The sequence below is a fragment of the Ips typographus genome, linkage group LG5 (genome assembly GCF_016097725.1).
Source record: "Ips typographus isolate SLU linkage group LG5, UJ_Ityp_2.0, whole genome shotgun sequence".
NCBI lineage: Eukaryota > Metazoa > Arthropoda > Insecta > Coleoptera > Curculionidae > Ips > Ips typographus.
The window spans coordinates 108,810-129,138 of record NC_138426.1 but is presented as its reverse complement, the minus strand read 5'-3'; the positions used below and the strand labels follow the sequence as shown (position 1 = coordinate 129,138).

Sequence of the window (20,329 nt, the reverse complement as noted above, 5' to 3'; positions counted from 1 at the left end):
CCGCTAGAGGGCGTCAAAGTTTCTTCACTAAAAAATCACAAATTTTGTGACACTCGCTGCTTTGAATCTAAATTACTCCCTTATTTGACAAGATACGTCAAAATGTCATAGAAAACAAAAGATAGAGTAGATTTCAAGCTTTCCAAAAATATCCCCACATGAGTTGATTGGTCATACCGTTCGGCCACTAGAGGGCATCAAATTTTCTTTACCATAATATCACATATTACGAGCATATTATAAATATTTTTTAGTCAGATTTCATGTATCTCTTATTCCGGCCGAGTTTCTGGCAAAGAAATGGTTAAAATGTTAAATTTCAGATTTAACTCTGTTCGTTTTTGAGATATCAAAAAACCGACTGCACCAGCGTCTTTTCCGAGAAATTCTAACATAAAGTGACACCGAGACGTAAACTCTAACTTGACAAATAAAAAAGTTAAATTTTTTGACAGTTCCAGGCCGCCATTTTGAATTTTCTGTCAAAATATTGACTCGCACCTCATTTTAAAGGAAATTTTACGTAGTTTCAAGAAATGACTGACAAAATGACGTTCCAGGCCGCCATATTGAATTTTCTGTCAAAATATTGACTTGCACCTCATATTAAAGGAAATTTCACGTAGTTTCAGGAAATGACAGACAAAATAATGTTCCAGGTCGCCATTTTGAATTTTCTGTCAAAATATTGACTCGCACCTCATTTTAAAGGAAATTTCACGTAGTTTCAAGAAATGACTGACAAAATGACGTTCAAGGCCGCCATTTTGAATTTCCTGCGCCCTGGGACGCCATTTTGAATTTCCTGTCAAAATATTGAGTTGCACCTCGTTTTAAAAGAAATTTCACGTAGTTTCAAGAAATGACAGACAAAATGGCGTTCTAGGCCGCCATTTTGAATTTTCTGTCAAAATATTGACTTGCACCTCATTTTAAAGGAAATTTCACGTAGTTTCAAGAAATAACTGACAAAATGACGTTCAAGGCCGCCATATTGAATTTTCTGTCAAAATATTGACTTGCCCCTCATTTTAAAGGAAATTTTGCGTAGTTTCAAGAAATGACTGACAAAATGACGTTCTAGACCGCCATTTTGAATTTTCTGTCAAAATATTGACTTGTCCGCTAGAGGGCGTCAAAGTTGCTTCACCATAAAATCGCATATTTTTAGACACCCGCTGCTTTCGCCCTAATTTACTCCCTTATTTGACAAGATACGTCAAAATGTCATAGAAAACAAAAGATAGAGCAGATTTCAAGCTTTCCAAAAATATCCCCACATGAGTTGATTAATAATACCGTTTGGCCGCTAGAGGGCGTCAAAGTTGCTTCACCATAAAATCGCATATTTTTAGACACCCGCTGCTTTCACCCTAATTTACTCCCTTACTTGACAAGATACGTCAAAATGTCATAGAAAACAAAAGATAGAGCAGATTTCAAGCTTTCCAAAAATATCCCCACATGAGTTGTTTGATAATACCGTTTAGCCGCTAGAGGGCATCAAATTTGCTTCACCATAAAATCGCATATTTTTAGACACCCGATGCTTTTGCCCTAATTTACTCCCTTACTTGACAAAATGTCATAGAAAACAAAAGATAGAGCAGATTTCAAGCTTCCCAAAAATATCCCCACATGAGTTAATTGGTCATACCGTTCGGCCGCTAGAGGGCGTCAAAGTTTCTTCACTAAAAAATCACAAATTTTGTGACACTCGCTGCTTTGAATCTAAATTACTCCCTTATTTGACAAGATACGTCAAAATGTCATAGAAAACAAAAGATAGTGCAGAATTCAAGCTTTCCAAAAATATCCCCGCATGAGTTGATTGGTGATACCGTTCGGCCACTAGAGGGCGTCAAATTTTCTTTACCATAATATCACATATTACGAGCATATTATAAATATTTTTTAGTCAGATTTCATGTATCTCTTACGGCAGCGGGCATAAAATGTGTAAAAAAGACGACAAACGGAAACCTTCTCCTACAGCTTCGAGGAGAAGCAAAGGCCGAACAACTTAAAGAAAAAGTAGAAGAGGCGCTCGGGACCGAGAACATCAGAATGGCAGACGGGCTTTCAAGAAAAACGGTCTTTATTAGAGGTATAGACGGTATGGCGGAAGTGGTAGAAATCCGAGAAGCACTGCTCGCGGCTTGCACCCCGGAGCATGCAGACCAAGTAAAACTCATCGCTAACAAAAACACGCGTGGGGAGCAGTCAGCTGTAGTAACGTTGGTTGCAAAAGACGCTGAAAAACTACTGGGCATGCGAACAATCAGAATTGGATTCTCAGATTGCTATATACACGAAAGGATCAAGGTGGACAGGTGCTACAAATGTTGGCAGTTTGGACACAGCGCTCGTACTTGTGCTACCACTGGCATTGATATGTCGGATTGCTGTTTTAAATGCGGACAGACAGGCCACCACAAGGCCAGATGCGCAAGCGAGAAAGAGTTTTGCCCTTCCTGTCGACTAGAAGGACACCAGTCGGGCACGGGGAAGTGTAAATCATTCAGAATGGCACTGGGAAATGAAAGGAAAAGAAGAAATGCGAACGTGGCATCAATGTTTTCTGGAACGACTGCTAACCATGAATAAAATCAAAATACTTCAAGTAAATGTGAATCGCAGCGTGGCAGCCCTAGATCTCGCAAGAGCACAGAGCGAAAAACTAAGTTGTCATTTTTTGTGTGTTCAGGAACCAAATAAGAAAGCAGCCGCGGTCAAAACTGCAAATATCTTTTCCTCCGACGGATCGGATAAAAATGGCGCCATATAGGTATAGATGTAAAAATTCAGTAACACCGGTGCTCGAGTTTTACGCTCAGGATTTTCACGTATTTGTCCGGTGTCCGTCGTTCTGCCTGTACAATGTATATATTTCGCCCAATTGTGATCTAAGGACCTTCGAATCTAAAATAGAGCAACTATTCAACCACGTTCGGAAGACTGCGGCGTCGGCCAAGCTGCCAATAATCATATGTGGGGACTTCAATGCGAAGAACCGTGTCCGATGCAAGAGGCAAGTTTCTACATAGCGCCGCCTCGGCAGTGGGTTTGACTGCCCTAAACGACGGCATTCATCCGACTCTCATAAGACATAACGGACAATCGTTTATTGACTTGAGCTTTGCATCTCAGGAGCTGGTCGGGGCTCATTGGCAGGTTCTGTTTGATGAGGAAACGCTCAGCGACCACCGCTTCATAACCATCGAACTGGACCTGGGAGAGCGGCAATCACGGCCCTTTCAATCAACAAAGCGTGCTGATCCAAAGAGGTTTGCTGAAAACCTTAAAAAAGTGGCGGAGCATGAATGGAATTCCGACGTTGACGACCTGATCGGCCAAATAGTCATGGCGTACAAGCGATCCCTAAGATCGTTGAGAACCGATTCTTCCTCAGCGTTGCCGTACTGGTGGGGAGACGAAGTGGAGGACGCAATTAGACAGACGAGGACGTATCGAAGAAGATTCGAGAGAGAACGAGACCAAAACACCAGAGAGTCACTGCGTGAAGAATATTTAGAATCTCGGCGTAATCTTACTAACATGATTCGCAAGAAGAAAAAAGAGAGATGGAACATGCTCTGCCAGGCCTTAGACGAAAATGTCTTTGGAGACGCCTATAACATCGTCCGAGCCCAAATGAGATGCCGGGGACGCAAAGTTGAACTGAGTCTGACCGACAGACGCCTAATATTCCAGGAGCTGTTTGTTACCGAAATACAGGATGCACTCACTATTACAAGTGTGAGCGAAACAAGCGTCGAAGTGACGGATCGTGAACTCGCAGATGCAGTAGGCCGCATTAAAATCGGCACGGCACCCGGCCCTGATGGAATGAGCCCGGAACACGTTCGAGATGCCATTAAAACAAGAAGGTGATCTTTTCCGGCGTATATACTCGGCTTGCCTGCGCGATGGCCATTTTCCACTTGAATGGAAACTGTCTCGTCTCGTCCTGCTTGAAAAACCATCTAATAGCAACCAAAAGAAGTATCGGCCAATATGCCTACTCAATGTTATGGGTAAGGTATATGAGTCAATCATAAACACCAGATTAAAATCTGAGATCGGAGACGCGGGGGACTTAAGCAATAATCAGATTGGCTTCAGGTCCGGCAGGTCTACACTCGACGCAATAGAGAAGATAACTGAGATGGTGAGGCGCTCAGAAAGAAAGATAGTCGCAGCAGTGTTTGTGGACGTTAAAAATGCATTCAACACTGCCAATTGGAAATTGATTATGCAGAAAATCCAACGGCGCAACATCAGCAGCGGTCTAGTGAGGATTATCGCATCGTACCTGAGCGATAGAAAAGTTATTGTGGGGCCTGAATGTATTGAGGAGGTCGGAGCTGGAGTTCCACAGGGATCAGTCTTGGGACCAACCCTGTGATGATCTGGCTGTAATCATTAAAGCAGACAAAGCCGAGGAGCTGGTCGACTTGGGCAACAGGGCACTATACGCTGTTAAGAGCTGGATGGACACGAACAGGCTGGAAATGGCACCGGAGAAGACTTCGTCTGTAGTATTCTCCTGGAGTGTGAAACACAGGAGGGAAATTACGTTTACAATAGGAGAACACGTGGTCCGGCCGGCAAAGCATGTTAAGTATCTTGGTGTCACTCTGGACTTCAGCCTTACTTTCTCCAGACATGTCGAATCGATCGCCGAGAAAGCAAAAAAGATCGTAAAAGTCCTAACTATCTTGCTGGGAAACACTACTGGACCCTCAATGGCAAGGCGCAGGGTCCTCGCTGGCGCCCTGCAGAATGCCATTACCTACGCTGCTCCAATATGGGTGGATGCCCTCCAGAGTAAGAGAAACGTTTACAAGCTCAGAGCACATCAAAGAGCAATGACATTGAGATGCTGTTCAGGTTACTGCACGGTGTCTGCTGAGGCGGCGGCTGTGCTGGCAGGTATGATCCCAATTGACCTGCTAATAGCGGAAAGAGCCGAGATTAGAGCAAAAATGAAAGAGAACAACGAAGCAAATCCCAAAGCAATCAAACGCGAAGCAAGAGAAGCCACTATGAGGCTATGGCAAGCAGAATGGTCACAGGAACGCGAGAACAAGGCCGCATGGACTCGACGCTTAATAAAAGATCTTGACAAATGGGTGAACAGAAAACATGGTGAAATGAATTATCATCTCACCCAAGCGTTTACGGGCCATGGCTGTTTCAGCAATATTTGTGGAGGATCAAAAAAGCCGAAACTACCGAGTGTACGTGTGGGGGAGACAGAGACGACGCGGAGCATACGCTCTTTGTATGCTCCAGGTTCCTGAGACACAGAATTCAACTTGAAGCACAGACAGGGGAAAGGCTGGAGGTGCGAAACATGGTGGAAGTGATGCTGAAGAGCAAAATGAACTGGAAGTACGTGCAAACATACGTAGAAACCATTATGTTGCAAAAGGAGGGGGAGGAGAGGCAGAGGGAACAGCTTGCACAGCGACAAGCGTAGCTTTTTTCTCTTGCTTCTCTTTCTTGTATGCACACATACACACACGTTTTTGTGCAAGCTTGAATTTTGAGTGGGATGCTTTGTCATTCATTCTGTGCAGTTTGGATAGGATCAGTAGGTCAGTTCCGTGCAATTGTCTCACATATAAGAGCCTGAAATTGAAAAAAAAAAAAAGGTTAGGTTAGGTTAGGTTAGGTTAGGTTAGGTTAGGTTAGGTTAGGTTAGGTTAGGTCGGAGTTCCGCCAGGCACGCCGTGCGAACCGGACGTGTTTTAGTGGTGCTCCGCGAAAATACGCTGTGTAAGTGGGAAACCAGTGAAAAATAGCAACAACAATACAGGCATAATATAGACAATTAGACAATTGGACCGCGGGAGAGACTGAAAAAGGATCCGAGGCAACTCGGGCCTTTTACTTCTTCCCTGTTGGGGTGCAAAAATTTCTAATCAGCCAGCATTTGCCGAACCGAGTTTGGTGATTTTCCTGCTGACGCCGCGTCTGGTACCTGGTTGCCTGGTGACCTACTGACGGTGCGTTAGTGGCAATAACCTGGGCAGGGACAAACTGCACGGACATAAATTGGAAATCCATCCGGGCAGAGAAGAACAGTATGGATTCTGGGAAAAGCCAACAAACTTCTGGCGCAAATCGCTCTTTGACGTCTGACTCTGAGGAGCTGCCCCCGTGGAGACCAATGCCCAAAAAAACACCGAGCACAACAACATCCCCTTTATATTTATTATCATTCCAAACTACAAAAAAGATGAACTTTTCTGCAAATACGTCAGAAATAATACCGCCTCATAAGCGCAAAAACTCACTACCAGACAATCTGGCACTAAACAAAAACAACGCCGTTTTCGACCTCACACAGGACGATCTACGTACGCATACAGATGGAGACAGGATAAGAAAACTAGCAGACACATCAATAAGCGGACAAGGAAGTGAAACAAGAGCAGCCAAAAGAAAACAAAACTCCGTAGTGTTGGAAATCAAGGAAACTATAGACAGTCTAGTGAAATACGTAAAGGACTTAGACAAAGTAATCTCAGAAAATAATAATACTAAAAAAGAAATAAAAGAAATAGGAACCAGACTGAAAAGAGTAGCGGAAAACTTCAACCGTGAGAGCATAAAGAACTGGATTAGAAATAACGAATATGAAGTCGAGGAAAAGCTCACCCACGACGTAGATATACAAACAATTGAAACAAACTCCTGTGAAAAATGCTTACACAAGCTAGAACAAAATGTGCTTACATTACCAGAATGCAAAAATATTCAAGACTTCGAACAAATAGAAACTAAAACCTGGACACAAACATTATACAAGAATACGGAAATAACAACGGGAAACCCACTAGAAACAGAATCAGCCACTGTTAAAGTTGTCATCATAAATCCGGAAGACCCTGACATGGAAACAAGAATACAAAAACTGTTCAAAGCAAGATACCCAGAACTAAAAGAGTGCCAGGGCCCTTTTGAAGTAATAGAACACTCAATTAGCATTAAATCAAACGCAGAAATACCAACATCCAACCAAAAAATAGTTAAAATAACAGCCAACACTAAAGAAGACCTTTGGACCAACCTCAAAAAATTAAGAGTAGAAACTGCGACTGAAAAACGGATTGCAGTTCACCACATAGAAGAATACAACATTCACCTCTTCAGGAAGATGCTCGAAGCAATCTTTTACAACTGCGACACAAAAATCAATATTTTCACAACAAACAAATACATGGAAAAAATAACTGACTCAAAAAAGAATATAAACAAACCAAAAACTAAAAACCTACCAATAAGCTACGCATTAATCGTAGACAAAAACAAAGATGATCATAGAAGAATTGTAAACGAAATGAAAACCGCAGTTAAAAACACAGATGAAGCAGATATAATAAAGTCCGTAAAAACCGCCAAGGATGGGAAACTAATCATAACCACAATTAATAACGACAACGAAGCCATGACCGCTCTAAAGAAACACATAAGTAAAATAATAAACGACGACACAAAAGTTAGAATAAGTACCAGAAACGCAAACAAGGTGTCAATACACATCAGGGGAATGGACATTGACACAAACAGCGAGGACGTTATTGAAGCAATCGAAAACGAAACAGGAAGACTAAGCGAAGGCAGCTACAAGCTGAGCGCATTAAGACCAAATGCCAATGGTACCCAAGCCGCAACCTTCACAGCTGAAGAGAAAATTGCATACAAACTACTGGCTCAAAATTGGATGAGAATTGGACTTGTAAGATGTTCCCTGGAGAGACAAATAATTTTAGACAGATGTAACAAATGCTGGAGTTACGACCACGAAACAGGAAGATGCTCAGGAAAAGACCACTCAAAAAATTGCTTCAAATGTGGAAAAACGGATCACACCGCCAAAGATTGCAAAAACGCAGAATTCTGTTTATGCTGTAACGAAGCAGGCCACGCGGCAGGGTCAGGAAAGTGCGCTGAATTCAAGAAAGCGCTAGCCAAGGCACGAAAAAACTATAGAGCGTCAGTAATTACGCTCCAACCTCTTCTCTAATAAAAACAAAATGGCGGCATTTACAGTTTTCCAAAAAAAAAAAAACGTACTGAAAAGATAAGACAACCACAACAATGCAAAAAACATATAGACACCCAAGAACTACAAGAAAGCACAACAAACGATAAGCAACTACAAGAAACTACAAACAAAACACAGACATTCCACCCCCCACTGATGCAATGTCTCACGACGGTCCCAGGAGGGAACAAGGGTGAAGAGAGGGAAGGAGTTTAGTTGGTCGGCCTAGTAGCCGGAGTCCAACAGTACCTAGGGCGCCAGAACATCAGAACATCAATGCCCTAGGTCTGCATAGATAAGCATTCTCTAATCCTCTATAGAGAAAAAAAAAAAAAAAAAAAAAAAAAAAAAAAAGGTTAGGTTAGGTTAGGTTAAATTTTTCACTTTTCAAAACATTTGAAAGAATGGGGGGGTATTAGAGAGGTTTTTTAGGTACTTTTTGAAATTCAATATCTCGGTAACGGGAGGAGCTACAGAGGCCATTTTTAACTCATTTTGTAGTATTTTCTATGCTTTTTCGAATGGCACTGGAACGAATTTCCTGCGAATTTAAATAACAGAGCTACGATTTTTCAAAAAATCTGAAAATTAAATTTTTGTCAAAAGTGCAATTTTAGCACATTTTTATTTTGCTCTATAAGGGTTCCAATGCACAGCAAAGGGCATATTTATACAAAAGAACCTTAAATTAGGTAAAATAAGCACAAAAAAAACACTTTAAAATTTTTCAGTTTTCAAAACATTTGAAAGAATGGGGGTATATTAGAGAGGTTTTTTAGGTACTTTTTGAAATTCAATATCTCGATAACGGGAGGAGCTACAGAGGCCATTTTTAACCCATTTTGTAGTATTTTTTATGCTTTTTCGAATGGCGTTGGAACGAATTTTCTGCGAATTTAAATAAAAGAGCTACGATTTTTCAAAAAGTCTGAAAATTCAATTTTTGTCAAAAGTGCAATTTTGGCAAATTTTTATTTTGCTCCATAAGGGTTCTAATGCACAGCAAAGGGCATATTTATACCAAAGGACCTCAAATTAAGGGAAATAACCACTTTGAACCTTTCAGAAATTCGAAAAATGCCATTTTTTGTCAAAATTTTCAATATTTACAATATAATATGTGATTTTATGGTGAAAGAACTTCGAAGCCCTCTAGCGGCCAAACGGTGCAATCAATCGAATCATGGGGGGATATTTTTGGGAAGCTTGAAATCTGCTCTATCTTTTGTTTTCTATGACATTTTGACGTAACTTGTCAAATAAGGGAGTAATTTAGGGTCAAAGCGACGAGGGTCAACGAGTTTATGGTGAAGGAACTTTGAAGCCCTCTAGCGGCCAAACGGTGCAATCAATCGAATCATGGGGTGATATTTTTGGGAAGCTTGAAATCTGCTCTATCTTTTGTTTTCTATGACATTTTGACGTAACTTGTCAAATAAGGGAGTAATTTAGGGTCAAAGCGACGAGGGTCAACTAGTTTATGGTGAAAGAACTTTGAAGCCCTCTAGCGGCCAAACGGTGCAATCAATCGAATCATGGGGGGATATTTTTGGGAAGCTTGAAATCTGCTCTATCTTTTGTTTTCTATGACATTTTGACGTAACTTGTCAAATAAGGGAGTAATTTAGGGTCAAAGCGACGAGGGTCAACGAGTTTATGGTGAAGGAACTTTGAAGCCCTCTAGTGGCCAAACGGTGCAATCAATCGAATCATGGGGGGATATTTTTGGGAAGCTTGAAATCTGCTCTATCTTTTGTTTTCTATGACATTTTGACGTAACTTGTCAAATAAGGGAGTAATTCAGTGTCAAAGCGACGTGTGTCAAAAAATATGTGATTTTATGGTGAAGGAAATTTGAAGCCCTCTAGCGGCCAAACGGTGCAATCAATCGAATCATGGGGGGATATTTTTGGGAAGCTTGAAATCTGCTCTATCTTTTGTTTTCTATGACATTTTGACGTAACTTGTCAAATAAGGGAGTAATTTAGGGTCAAAGCGACGAGGGTCAACGAGTTTATGGTGAAGGAACTTTGAAGCCCTCTAGCGGCCAAACGGTGCAATCAATCGAATCATGGGGTGATATTTTTGGGAAGCTTGAAATCTGCTCTATCTTTTGTTTTCTATGACATTTTGACGTAACTTGTCAAATAAGGGAGTAATTTAGGGTCAAAGCGACGAGGGTCAACTAGTTTATGGTGAAAGAACTTTGAAGCCCTCTAGCGGCCAAACGGTGCAATCAATCGAATCATGGGGGGATATTTTTGGGAAGCTTGAAATCTGCTCTATCTTTTGTTTTCTATGACATTTTGACGTAACTTGTCAAATAAGGGAGTAATTTAGGGTCAAAGCGACGAGGGTCAACGAGTTTATGGTGAAGGAACTTTGAAGCCCTCTAGTGGCCAAACGGTGCAATCAATCGAATCATGGGGGGATATTTTTGGGAAGCTTGAAATCTGCTCTATCTTTTGTTTTCTATGACATTTTGACGTAACTTGTCAAATAAGGGAGTAATTCAGTGTCAAAGCGACGTGTGTCAAAAAATATGTGATTTTATGGTGAAGGAAATTTGAAGCCCTCTAGCGGCCAAACGGTGCAATCAATCGAATCATGGGGGGATATTTTTGGGAAGCTTGAAATCTGCTCTATCTTTTGTTTTCTATGACATTTTGACGTAACTTGTCAAATAAGGGAGTAATTTAGGGTCAAAGCGACGAGGGTCAACGAGTTTATGGTGAAGGAACTTTGAAGCCCTCTAGTGGCCAAACGGTGCAATCAATCGAATCATGGGGGGATATTTTTGGAAAGCTTGAAATCTGCTCTATCTTTTGTTTTCTATGACATATTGACGTAACTTGTCAAATAAGGGAGTAATTCAGGGTCAAAGCGACGAGGGTCAACGAGTTTATGGTGAAGGAACTTTGAAGCCCTCTAGCGGCCAAACGGTGCAATCAATCGAATCATGGGGTGATATTTTTGGGAAGCTTGAAATCTGCTCTATCTTTTGTTTTCTATGACATTTTGACGTAACTTGTCAAATAAGGGAGTAATTTAGGGTCAAAGCGACGAGGGTCAACTAGTTTATGGTGAAAGAACTTTGACGCCCTCTAGCGGCCAAACGGTGCAATCAATCGAATCATGGGGGGATATTTTTGGGAAGCTTGAAATCTGCTCTATCTTTTGTTTTCTATGACATTTTGACGTAACTTGTCAAATAAGGGAGTAATTTAGGGTCAAAGCGACGAGGGTCAACGAGTTTATGGTGAAGGAACTTTGAAGCCCTCTAGTGGCCAAACGGTGCAATCAATCGAATCATGGGGGGATATTTTTGGGAAGCTTGAAATCTGCTCTATCTTTTGTTTTCTATGACATTTTGACGTAACTTGTCAAATAAGGGAGTAATTCAGTGTCAAAGCGACGTGTGTCAAAAAATATGTGATTTTATGGTGAAGGAAATTTGAAGCCCTCTAGCGGCCAAACGGTGCAATCAATCGAATCATGGGGGGATATTTTTGGGAAGCTTGAAATCTGCTCTATCTTTTGTTTTCTATGACATTTTGACGTAACTTGTCAAATAAGGGAGTAATTTAGGGTCAAAGCGACGAGGGTCAACGAGTTTATGGTGAAGGAACTTTGAAGCCCTCTAGTGGCCAAACGGTGCAATCAATCGAATCATGGGGGGATATTTTTGGAAAGCTTGAAATCTGCTCTATCTTTTGTTTTCTATGACATATTGACGTAACTTGTCAAATAAGGGAGTAATTCAGGGTCAAAGCGACGTGTGTCAAAAAATATGTGATTTTATGGTGAAGGAACTTTGACGCCCTCTAGCGGCCAAACGGTGCAATCAATCGAATCATGGGGGGATATTTTTGGGAAGCTTGAAATCTGCTCTATCTTTTGTTTTCTATGACATTTTGACGTAACTTGTCAAATAAGGGAGTAATTCAGTGTCAAAGCGACGTGTGTCAAAAAATATGTGATTTTATGGTGAAGGAACTTTGACGCCCTCTAGCGGCCAAACGGTGCAATCAATCGAATCATGGGGGGATATTTTTGGGAAGCTTGAAATCTGCTCTATCTTTTGTTTTCTATGACATTTTGACGTAACTTGTCAAATAAGGGAGTAATTTAGGGTCAAAGCGACGAGGGTCAACGAGTTTATGGTGAAGGAACTTTGAAGCCCTCTAGTGGCCAAACGGTGCAATCAATCGAATCATGGGGGGATATTTTTGGAAAGCTTGAAATCTGCTCTATCTTTTGTTTTCTATGACATATTGACGTAACTTGTCAAATAAGGGAGTAATTCAGGGTCAAAGCGACGTGTGTCAAAAAATATGTGATTTTATGGTGAAGGAACTTTGACGCCCTCTAGCGGCCAAACGGTGCAATCAATCGAATCATGGGGGGATATTTTTGGGAAGCTTGAAATCTGCTCTATCTTTTGTTTTCTATGACATTTTGACGTAACTTGTCAAATAAGGGAGTAATTCAGGGTCAAAGCGACGTGTGTCAAAAAATATGTGATTTTATGGTGAAGGAACTTTGAAGCCCTCTAGCGGCCAAACGGTGCAATCAATCGAATCATGGGGGGATATTTTTGGGAAGCTTGAAATCTGCTCTATCTTTTGTTTTCTATGACATTTTGACGTAACTTGTCAAATAAGGGAGTAATTCAGGGTCAAAGCGACGTGTGTCAAAAAATATGTGATTTTATGGTGAAGGAACTTTGACGCCCTCTAGCGGCCAAACGGTGCAATCAATCGAATCATGGGGGGATATTTTGGGGAAGCTTGAAATCTGCTCTATCTTTTGTTTTCTATGACATTTTGACGTAACTTGTCAAATAAGGGAGTAATTTAGGGTCAAAGCGACGAGGGTCAACGAGTTTATGGTGAAGGAACTTTGAAGCCCTCTAGTGGCCAAACGGTGCAATCAATCGAATCATGGGGGGATATTTTTGGGAAGCTTGAAATCTGCTCTATCTTTTGTTTTCTATGACATTTTGACGTAACTTGTCAAATAAGGGAGTAATTCAGTGTCAAAGCGACGTGTGTCAAAAAATATGTGATTTTATGGTGAAGGAAATTTGAAGCCCTCTAGCGGCCAAACGGTGCAATCAATCGAATCATGGGGGGATATTTTTGGGAAGCTTGAAATCTGCTCTATCTTTTGTTTTCTATGACATTTTGACGTAACTTGTCAAATAAGGGAGTAATTCAGGGTCAAAGCGACGTGTGTCAATAAATATGTGATTTTATGGTGAAGGAACTTTGACGCCCTCTAGCGGCCAAACGGTGCAATCAATCGAATCATGGGGGGATATTTTTGGGAAGCTTGAAATCTGCACTATCTTTTGTTTTCTATGACATTTTGACGTAACTTGTCAAATAAGGGAGTAATTTAGGGTCAAAGCGACGAGGGTCAACGAGTTTATGGTGAAGGAACTTTGAAGCCCTCTAGTGGCCAAACGGTGCAATCAATCGAATCATGGGGGGATATTTTTGGAAAGCTTGAAATCTGCTCTATCTTTTGTTTTCTATGACATTTTGACGTAACTTGTCAAATAAGGGAGTAATTCAGGGTCAAAGCGACGAGTGTCACAAAATATGTTATTTTATGGTGAAGGAACTTTGAAGCCCTCTAGCGACCAAACGGTGCAATCAATCGAATCATGGGGGGATATTTTTGGAAAGCTTGAAATCTGCTCTATCTTTTGTTTTCTATGACATTTTGACGTAACTTGTCAAATAAGGGAGTAATTCAGGGTCAAAGCGACGAGTGTCACAAAATATGTTATTTTATGGTGAAGGAACTTTGAAGCCCTCTAGCGGCCAAACGGTGCAATCAATCGAATCATGGGGCGATATTTTTGGGAAGCTTGAAATCTGCTCTATCTTTTGTTTTCTATGACATTTTGACGTAACTTGTCAAATAAGGGAGTAATTCAGGGTCAAAGCGACGAGTGTCACAAAATATGTTATTTTATGGTGAAGGAACTTTGAAGCCCTCTAGCGGCCAAACGGTGCAATCAATCGAACCATGGGGCGATATTTTTGGGAAGCTTGAAATCTGCTCTATATTTTGTTTTCTATGACATTTTGACATAACTTGTCAAATAAGGGAGTAATTTAGGGTCAAAGCGACGCACAGAGGGGCAAGATTCAAAATTTGTGGCAGAAATGTTTATTACCAGAATTCTAATAAATTAAAGGTTTGGCATTAAAAATAATATTTAATTTATTAAATTTGACATAATTATAACATAAAACTGGGTAAAATTCTATGATTATTATAATTTTTTCTGCATCATTAAAATATTCAGAAAAAAAACAAATGTGAGTTTGTTTCCTGGGCTTGATTTTAAAGAAAATACCTATATTTTTGATTCAGAGAGTTTTTTTTCTTAAATTCGGCATTAGTTAGAATTTCTTTTATTGGTCAACTAAATTTCTACTCAAAAAATATATTTATTCTTTCTTATGGTAGTTTTTGCAGCATAATCGATTTTGAGAAATAGTATAATAATAGTTTATTTTGCTTGTTTTAGAGGTACACATACATAACAATACATGATCACATTCTTAAATTGTGAAATTACCTCTGCTGCTGAAATAACCTCGGCCTCGGCCTCGCCTCGTCTCGTTTCTTCAAGTAAAATGATTAACACAGGAAAATAGGAAAATTTTTAGGTAACTAAATTATATAAAAACAAAATAATTTAATTAACAAAAGCCGAACAGCAAAAAGTAGAGAAATAATGTGAACATTTCATAAACAATATGTTGACATTTTTATGTATCACAAAGTCCTATTCAAAACAAAACTTAACACAGTTCCACATCAGAAGCACTGTCCTCATCACTAGAGTTCATTTGATCAGTCCAGAACTTCCTTCTCAAATGACTTGCTTTTCTTCTTGGGTAATTTTCGTATACTAGAAATTGCCGGATCCTATGTTACCAAAAGTCTTTTAAACACATCTTCAAGTGTTGGCTGTCTAGAGCATTTACGAGCATAACCTTCCCTGTATTGTTTGATGCTTTTATTTAGCGCCTCTTAGGCTTCCTCGGATAAATGTCCGATAGGGAGGCAAAACGACTTAATAATATCTGGTCCATGTACAAGAATTTTGTGGAGAGTTGTGGGCATGTTGTACCATGGGTATCTTTCGACTAATAATCTAGCTGTTTGCAGGCTAAATGTTTTAAACCTATCTATATTTATTTTAAAGCCAGATGAAATGGTCTGCAGAATAATTTTTAGTCTTGTGATAATATCTGCATCAATACCAGTAATTTCAGAGGATATAAATACATTTTCAAAAAATCGCCTGGCAGTATTTCCATCGTTTGAGCTACCGAATCCAGGTTTTGGACGATCAACAATCAAACCCATTCGCGTTTTAAACTGCTCCTGAATTTTTCTTTTGGTTTCAGCAACTACCTTCTTATGGTCCACACCTCTTGCTTGCCATTTTTAGCGAGTACGGTTCTCGCACTCGCTGCAAGTTCAGGTGATGAAAATTAGCCGCGACAGACTATAATTAATAATCACGATTTTTTTAATGGCGGATGTTTGCGGAAAATGTTTTAATGCCATCTTGTAGCTAAGACTCAGGGGTATAATGTTTGAAGAACTATTCCAACGGGAAGAGACCGGAAATCAACTAAATTCATTAATGTTTTATACCTAAATTTGTGTTTAGCAGCGAAACAAGAAAGTGACAAAGTGGTTTAATATTATTCAAATCTCAATACATTTTTCCTATATTTATATATTTAAAGGTATAATTTAACATTTTTTTTAGATTTCATATTGATAAAAGTAACAAAAAAGTTGTAGTTGAGACTAGAAATTGACCCGTTAAATTAAAGTCGTATCATGTGGTTCTACAACATAAAAGTATTTACCATGTCAACAGCGGAATAGTTGCATTACAACTCCCTCTGTAGGTCATTTCTAGTACTATGATAAATGTATTATTATAATATATAGTTAGAAAAAGAATTACTGAAAGTTCTTAAACTCGACTTTCTGCCACCTTATTAATAAATGGCCCCTCTGTGCGACGTGTCAAAAAATATGTGATTTTATGGTGAATGAATTTTGACGCCCTTCAGCGGCCAAGCGGTATGACCAATCAACTCTAGGGGGGATATTTTTGGAAAGCTATGACATTTGTCAAACAAAGTCAAAGACTTGTCAAATAAAGGAGTAATTTAGGGTCAGAGCGACGTGTATCAAGAAATATGCTATTTTTACAAAAAGCGCATTTTTGGCAAATGTTTAATTTGCTCCAGTGCACAGCAAAGGGCATATTTATGCCAAAGGACCTTAAATTAGGTGAAATAAGTACAAAAATAGTATATTATTAACCAATGTTTTGACAGACAGAAGCTTTTATTGTAAGAGAGAAGATAAGGTCAATAAATGCTGTCTAAACCATGGATAATATAGCATTTTTTCCACTATTATATTATTTATACTAAATAGCCAGGATTGTTTGTATTGTCACCTAAAAATGCATGCACTTACTTATAATACATTGAATCATAAAAATTACAGGCTGTGCTGGTTATTGGTGTGGCTGATGGAGTATGCTAAAACAAAAAGGGTTGATATTAGAGATGACATAATAATAATTGTTAATATTCCAACTAGAGTGGAGAAAATTTGTTATTATAGAACCTACCTGTATTAAACGTATACGGACCAACACCAGATCTCCCCAGGTCGTTTATTAGTTTTCGGAATAACAAACCAATAGGACATATTTAATACAGTTAACAAAATGCCCAGTCGAATTGCCAAATTTACCCAATGCAATGTGATTATACTGGCTACTATTCTTGCTGAAAATGGTGGTGATTTACTGACACTGAAGCCCTGAATGGGGGGGTCGAAAAGGATTGCGACTATGGTACAAGGACAACATACATCAATAGGAGTCAGAAGCTACCTACCAGCTTTTCTGGACAAAGTACTTCAACTTTTATCCCAACGATCCATTGACCGGTTTCTGCAAACTTGCTGTTGAACCAAGATCACTTCTACTCCAATACGTATCTTACTATTTTCCTATTTATTTACCTAATAAAATATACTATTTTTACATTATAATCACCCAAATACTAAGCTAATTTTATTATTTACCTTTTGGTTGGGCCCACAACACTTTTTATAGATCCTGTTTCTGAAGCAGTGTTCAGAACAGACTCTGACAAATGTTTCTCAAGCTTGCTAAAAATGTTTAAAGTTAATTCCACCTTATAAATAGACATTTTTAGCAGCAGTAGTACCTAAATGAATCCTAGTTTATAGGGTGGTTCAACATTTGTGGCTCTGATGTTGAAACTCTAGTCAAATTAAAGTTGACTACCTATAACTTCAATCCTAAAAATTTAAATAATATTAGACAAAACTACCTAATTTTATCACCTAAGTAATAACATAACATATGAAAAACAGGCCATTAAAGTTTACAATTTTATTGAAAAATAGTATAGGTACCTATAATAAATATGTGAATATCAAAAAAAAAAAGCTGGGGGTCGCTTAGGCGTGCGGAATCGTTCGTAGAGGGTTACTCACTTAGAAAAGCTCAAAAACTAAGGGCTGAACATAAAGTAACATTTATTGTAGCCATAAAATTATCACAAGTCATCTAGTCTCTGAACTATTCTAAAATTATTCAACCTAACCTAAGTCTTCTCTCTTCTCTTGGTTTTCTTGGCGGTCGGCCTCTTCTACCGGCAACCAAAATAATAGAGATATGGGAATTATTTTCGTTACAACAAAACGTAAACAAGAAATTACTAATTACCGCGGCGTTGCCATACCCGCTCCTACCATTTTAAATCAACATATTCCTTTTATAGCTGCACACTTCTATATTAGATTATTCGATGATATTGGTGAAAACTACTTATTTTTATTAATCACATTTCAAAACATAACATAGACTGCTTCAAAACATGGGTGATATGATGAGACTTGGCAACGTCGCAAATTGTCGTTCGCACCTCCGTTTTCCAAGACGCTCGCTTATTTTTAATTTTGTATCCTGGCGCGAGTTCACACACGTTTTGTTCCGGTCACTTTGACAGCTAATAACGTCAAAACCAGTCCGATTTCACTAGGCTTGATGGTACTCATTTTCGACTAATTTGGGGACGGCGAATCCATTCCAGCTGTCAAAATGACAGTAACTGTCACTCAATTCGAGACACTGGCGATTTGTGGAGATATCAAAAAAGTGATTTCACCCCCATGATTGGGCGCCCCAAAATTAGCCAAAAACCACCCTTCACTCGTTTTGTTTTGATAAAAAACGCGCTTGAGATGCATTATTGTTAATCTGTCACTTTGACAGCTAATAACGTCAAAACCAGTCCGATTTCACTAATTTGGGGACGGGGAATCCATTCCAGCTGTCAAAATGTCAGTAGCTGTCACTCAATTCGAGACACTGGCGATTTGTGGAGATATCAAAAAAGTGATTTCACCAATGGATTGGGCGCCCCAAAATTAGCCAAAAACCACCCTTCACTCGATTTGTTCTGATAAAAAACGCACTTGAGATGCATTATTGTTATTCTGTCACTTTGACAGCTAATAACGTCAAAACCAGTCCGATTTCACTAGGGTTGATGGTACTCATTTTCGACTAATTTGGGGACGAGGAATCCATTCCAGCTGTCAAAATGACAGTAGCTGTCACTTAGTTCGAGATCGGCCAAACGGTGTTATCAATCAACTCATGTGGGGATATTTTTTGTTTTCTATGATATGGTCCATTTTTTTCCCGTCGCGGTTACGTCATCATTTGCCTTTCTTGTCTATTACGTGCGTTCCGAGCGCGATAGAATTTTGACGTCATCGGCCGCCATTGTTGGCAAATTAATAGGTAGTAAACAAAGCGAAATGTTTTATTTTTGATGTAAATTTTACAATATTTCGATGTAACTACTGCGATACTAGATAGGTACCTAGATAATGTGTGTGTGTGTGTTGTGTGTGTATGTTTCGGGAAGAGAGTTTTGAAAATGCCACCCACCTACACTTTGCAACTATCAAGGGGCCCAGTGAAACATTCTGAAGGAAAACAGAAAAGAATGCCTTTTCTAATAAAAAACACACAATCACAATGAAACAGCCCATGCATATAGGTACCTATTTACCTACTTAGTCCCAAGAACCAAGTTTATTCTAGCCAGTGGTTGTTTCTCAATCAAAGAAACATGGATGCTGACAAGGTGATTTACCTAATATTATCAAAAAGGAAGGCCCCTACCTTTTAATGAGCTGCTAATACTAAATAGCTTATGTTTCAGGTAGGTACCTTTCTGGAGTTTGCTTATCATGCTTTGAAAGGGTCCCATTATCAACGGCTGCTGTAAAAGACTCCTGGTGACTGAACAACGAAAGGTGTTTGAAGCAATGGTTATAATGGTGCGTTGTCAAAATCCATATGCAGAGTGTTGAAATAGGTATGTCAGGTAACATTAGAAAGATATAGGACATAGGTACCTAACTATGTTACTTAATATGTAAATTTGATCAAATGCCATTATTTTACAGAATTAGCCCCCCTTGCCTACCTATACTTATCTGACTACCTATAAGGCTAGAAACAGATGGTGCTACTGTTAAATACAGTATTTTACATCAGATAGGTAGTAGGTTAAATTACTATTTTAATTGTATTCATTATGAAATACCTATACAAATAAAATTTTTAAGAAGAGTTTATTTTTTATCAAAAGTCTAGTTTTCTTCATAAAATTTGATAATTTACCTACCTGCTCTTTGGTATACCTAATAAATCACACAACAAAACAAAATTGATATGTATTTAATGCTGCTGAGTAAATTTACAAAAGAAAATAGTACCTAAATAAGCAATTTAAATCACAAAAGCAAGTTGTTAAAACAGCAACAATTCTGTTGTAAGTTAAAACACTGCTACATCATCACCAAACTGCAACAACTTCCTAATAGTCTCCAGGATTGGACACACATTGCCTGCCTTTCGTTTCTTGCAAATTTTATGGATTGGGCTGTTAATGAGGACTCGTTTGAATGCACCTCCAGTGCTCTTTCCAGATAATTAAAATTGAATGTGGTTGTTCCCAAGCCAAAGTTTGATTGGTTTGTTTACTACCAAGTGTTGCAACACTAATTAATACACTTAAACAATCCTAAATTAAGTTTTTATCTCTTCTGTTTGTAGTTTTTGCTGTTTTTAAATTTTTTAAAATTCCTAACATC

General features: G+C 39.1%; 1 protein-coding gene and 2 long non-coding RNA genes across 16 annotated transcripts; 2 read left to right on the top strand and 1 right to left on the bottom strand.

Moving 5' to 3' along the window:
* The first annotated feature begins 3,003 nt into the window (after positions 1-3,003).
* Positions 3,004-5,485, top strand: LOC145729256 (uncharacterized). The gene is made up of 5 exons (XM_081979938.1): positions 3,004-3,890; positions 4,069-4,311; positions 4,361-4,830; positions 4,894-5,135; positions 5,204-5,485. The coding sequence occupies exons 1-5, from the start codon at positions 3,004-3,006 to the stop codon at positions 5,483-5,485; spliced, it is 2,124 nt and encodes a 707-aa protein (XP_081836064.1).
* Positions 5,486-16,425: 10,940 nt separating this feature from the next.
* LOC145729243 (uncharacterized) lies at positions 16,426-18,338 on the bottom strand. Of its 14 annotated transcripts, none has more exons than XR_014178320.1 (5): positions 17,570-18,022; positions 17,359-17,452; positions 17,213-17,299; positions 16,752-17,149; positions 16,426-16,659 (listed from the first exon to the last, which is right to left on the bottom strand). It is a non-coding gene; the product is annotated as an uncharacterized LOC145729243 (long non-coding RNA). The 14 variants fall into 14 exon arrangements; XR_014178317.1 differs by having other exon boundaries at positions 16,752-17,162; positions 17,213-17,295; XR_014178314.1 differs by having other exon boundaries at positions 16,752-17,162; positions 17,570-18,020.
* A 711-nt stretch (positions 18,339-19,049) lies between these two features.
* On the top strand, positions 19,050-19,816 carry LOC145729546 (uncharacterized). Its single transcript, XR_014178402.1, has 3 exons — positions 19,050-19,314; positions 19,393-19,548; positions 19,640-19,816. It is a non-coding gene; the product is annotated as an uncharacterized LOC145729546 (long non-coding RNA).
* Positions 19,817-20,329: the final 513 nt, after the last annotated feature.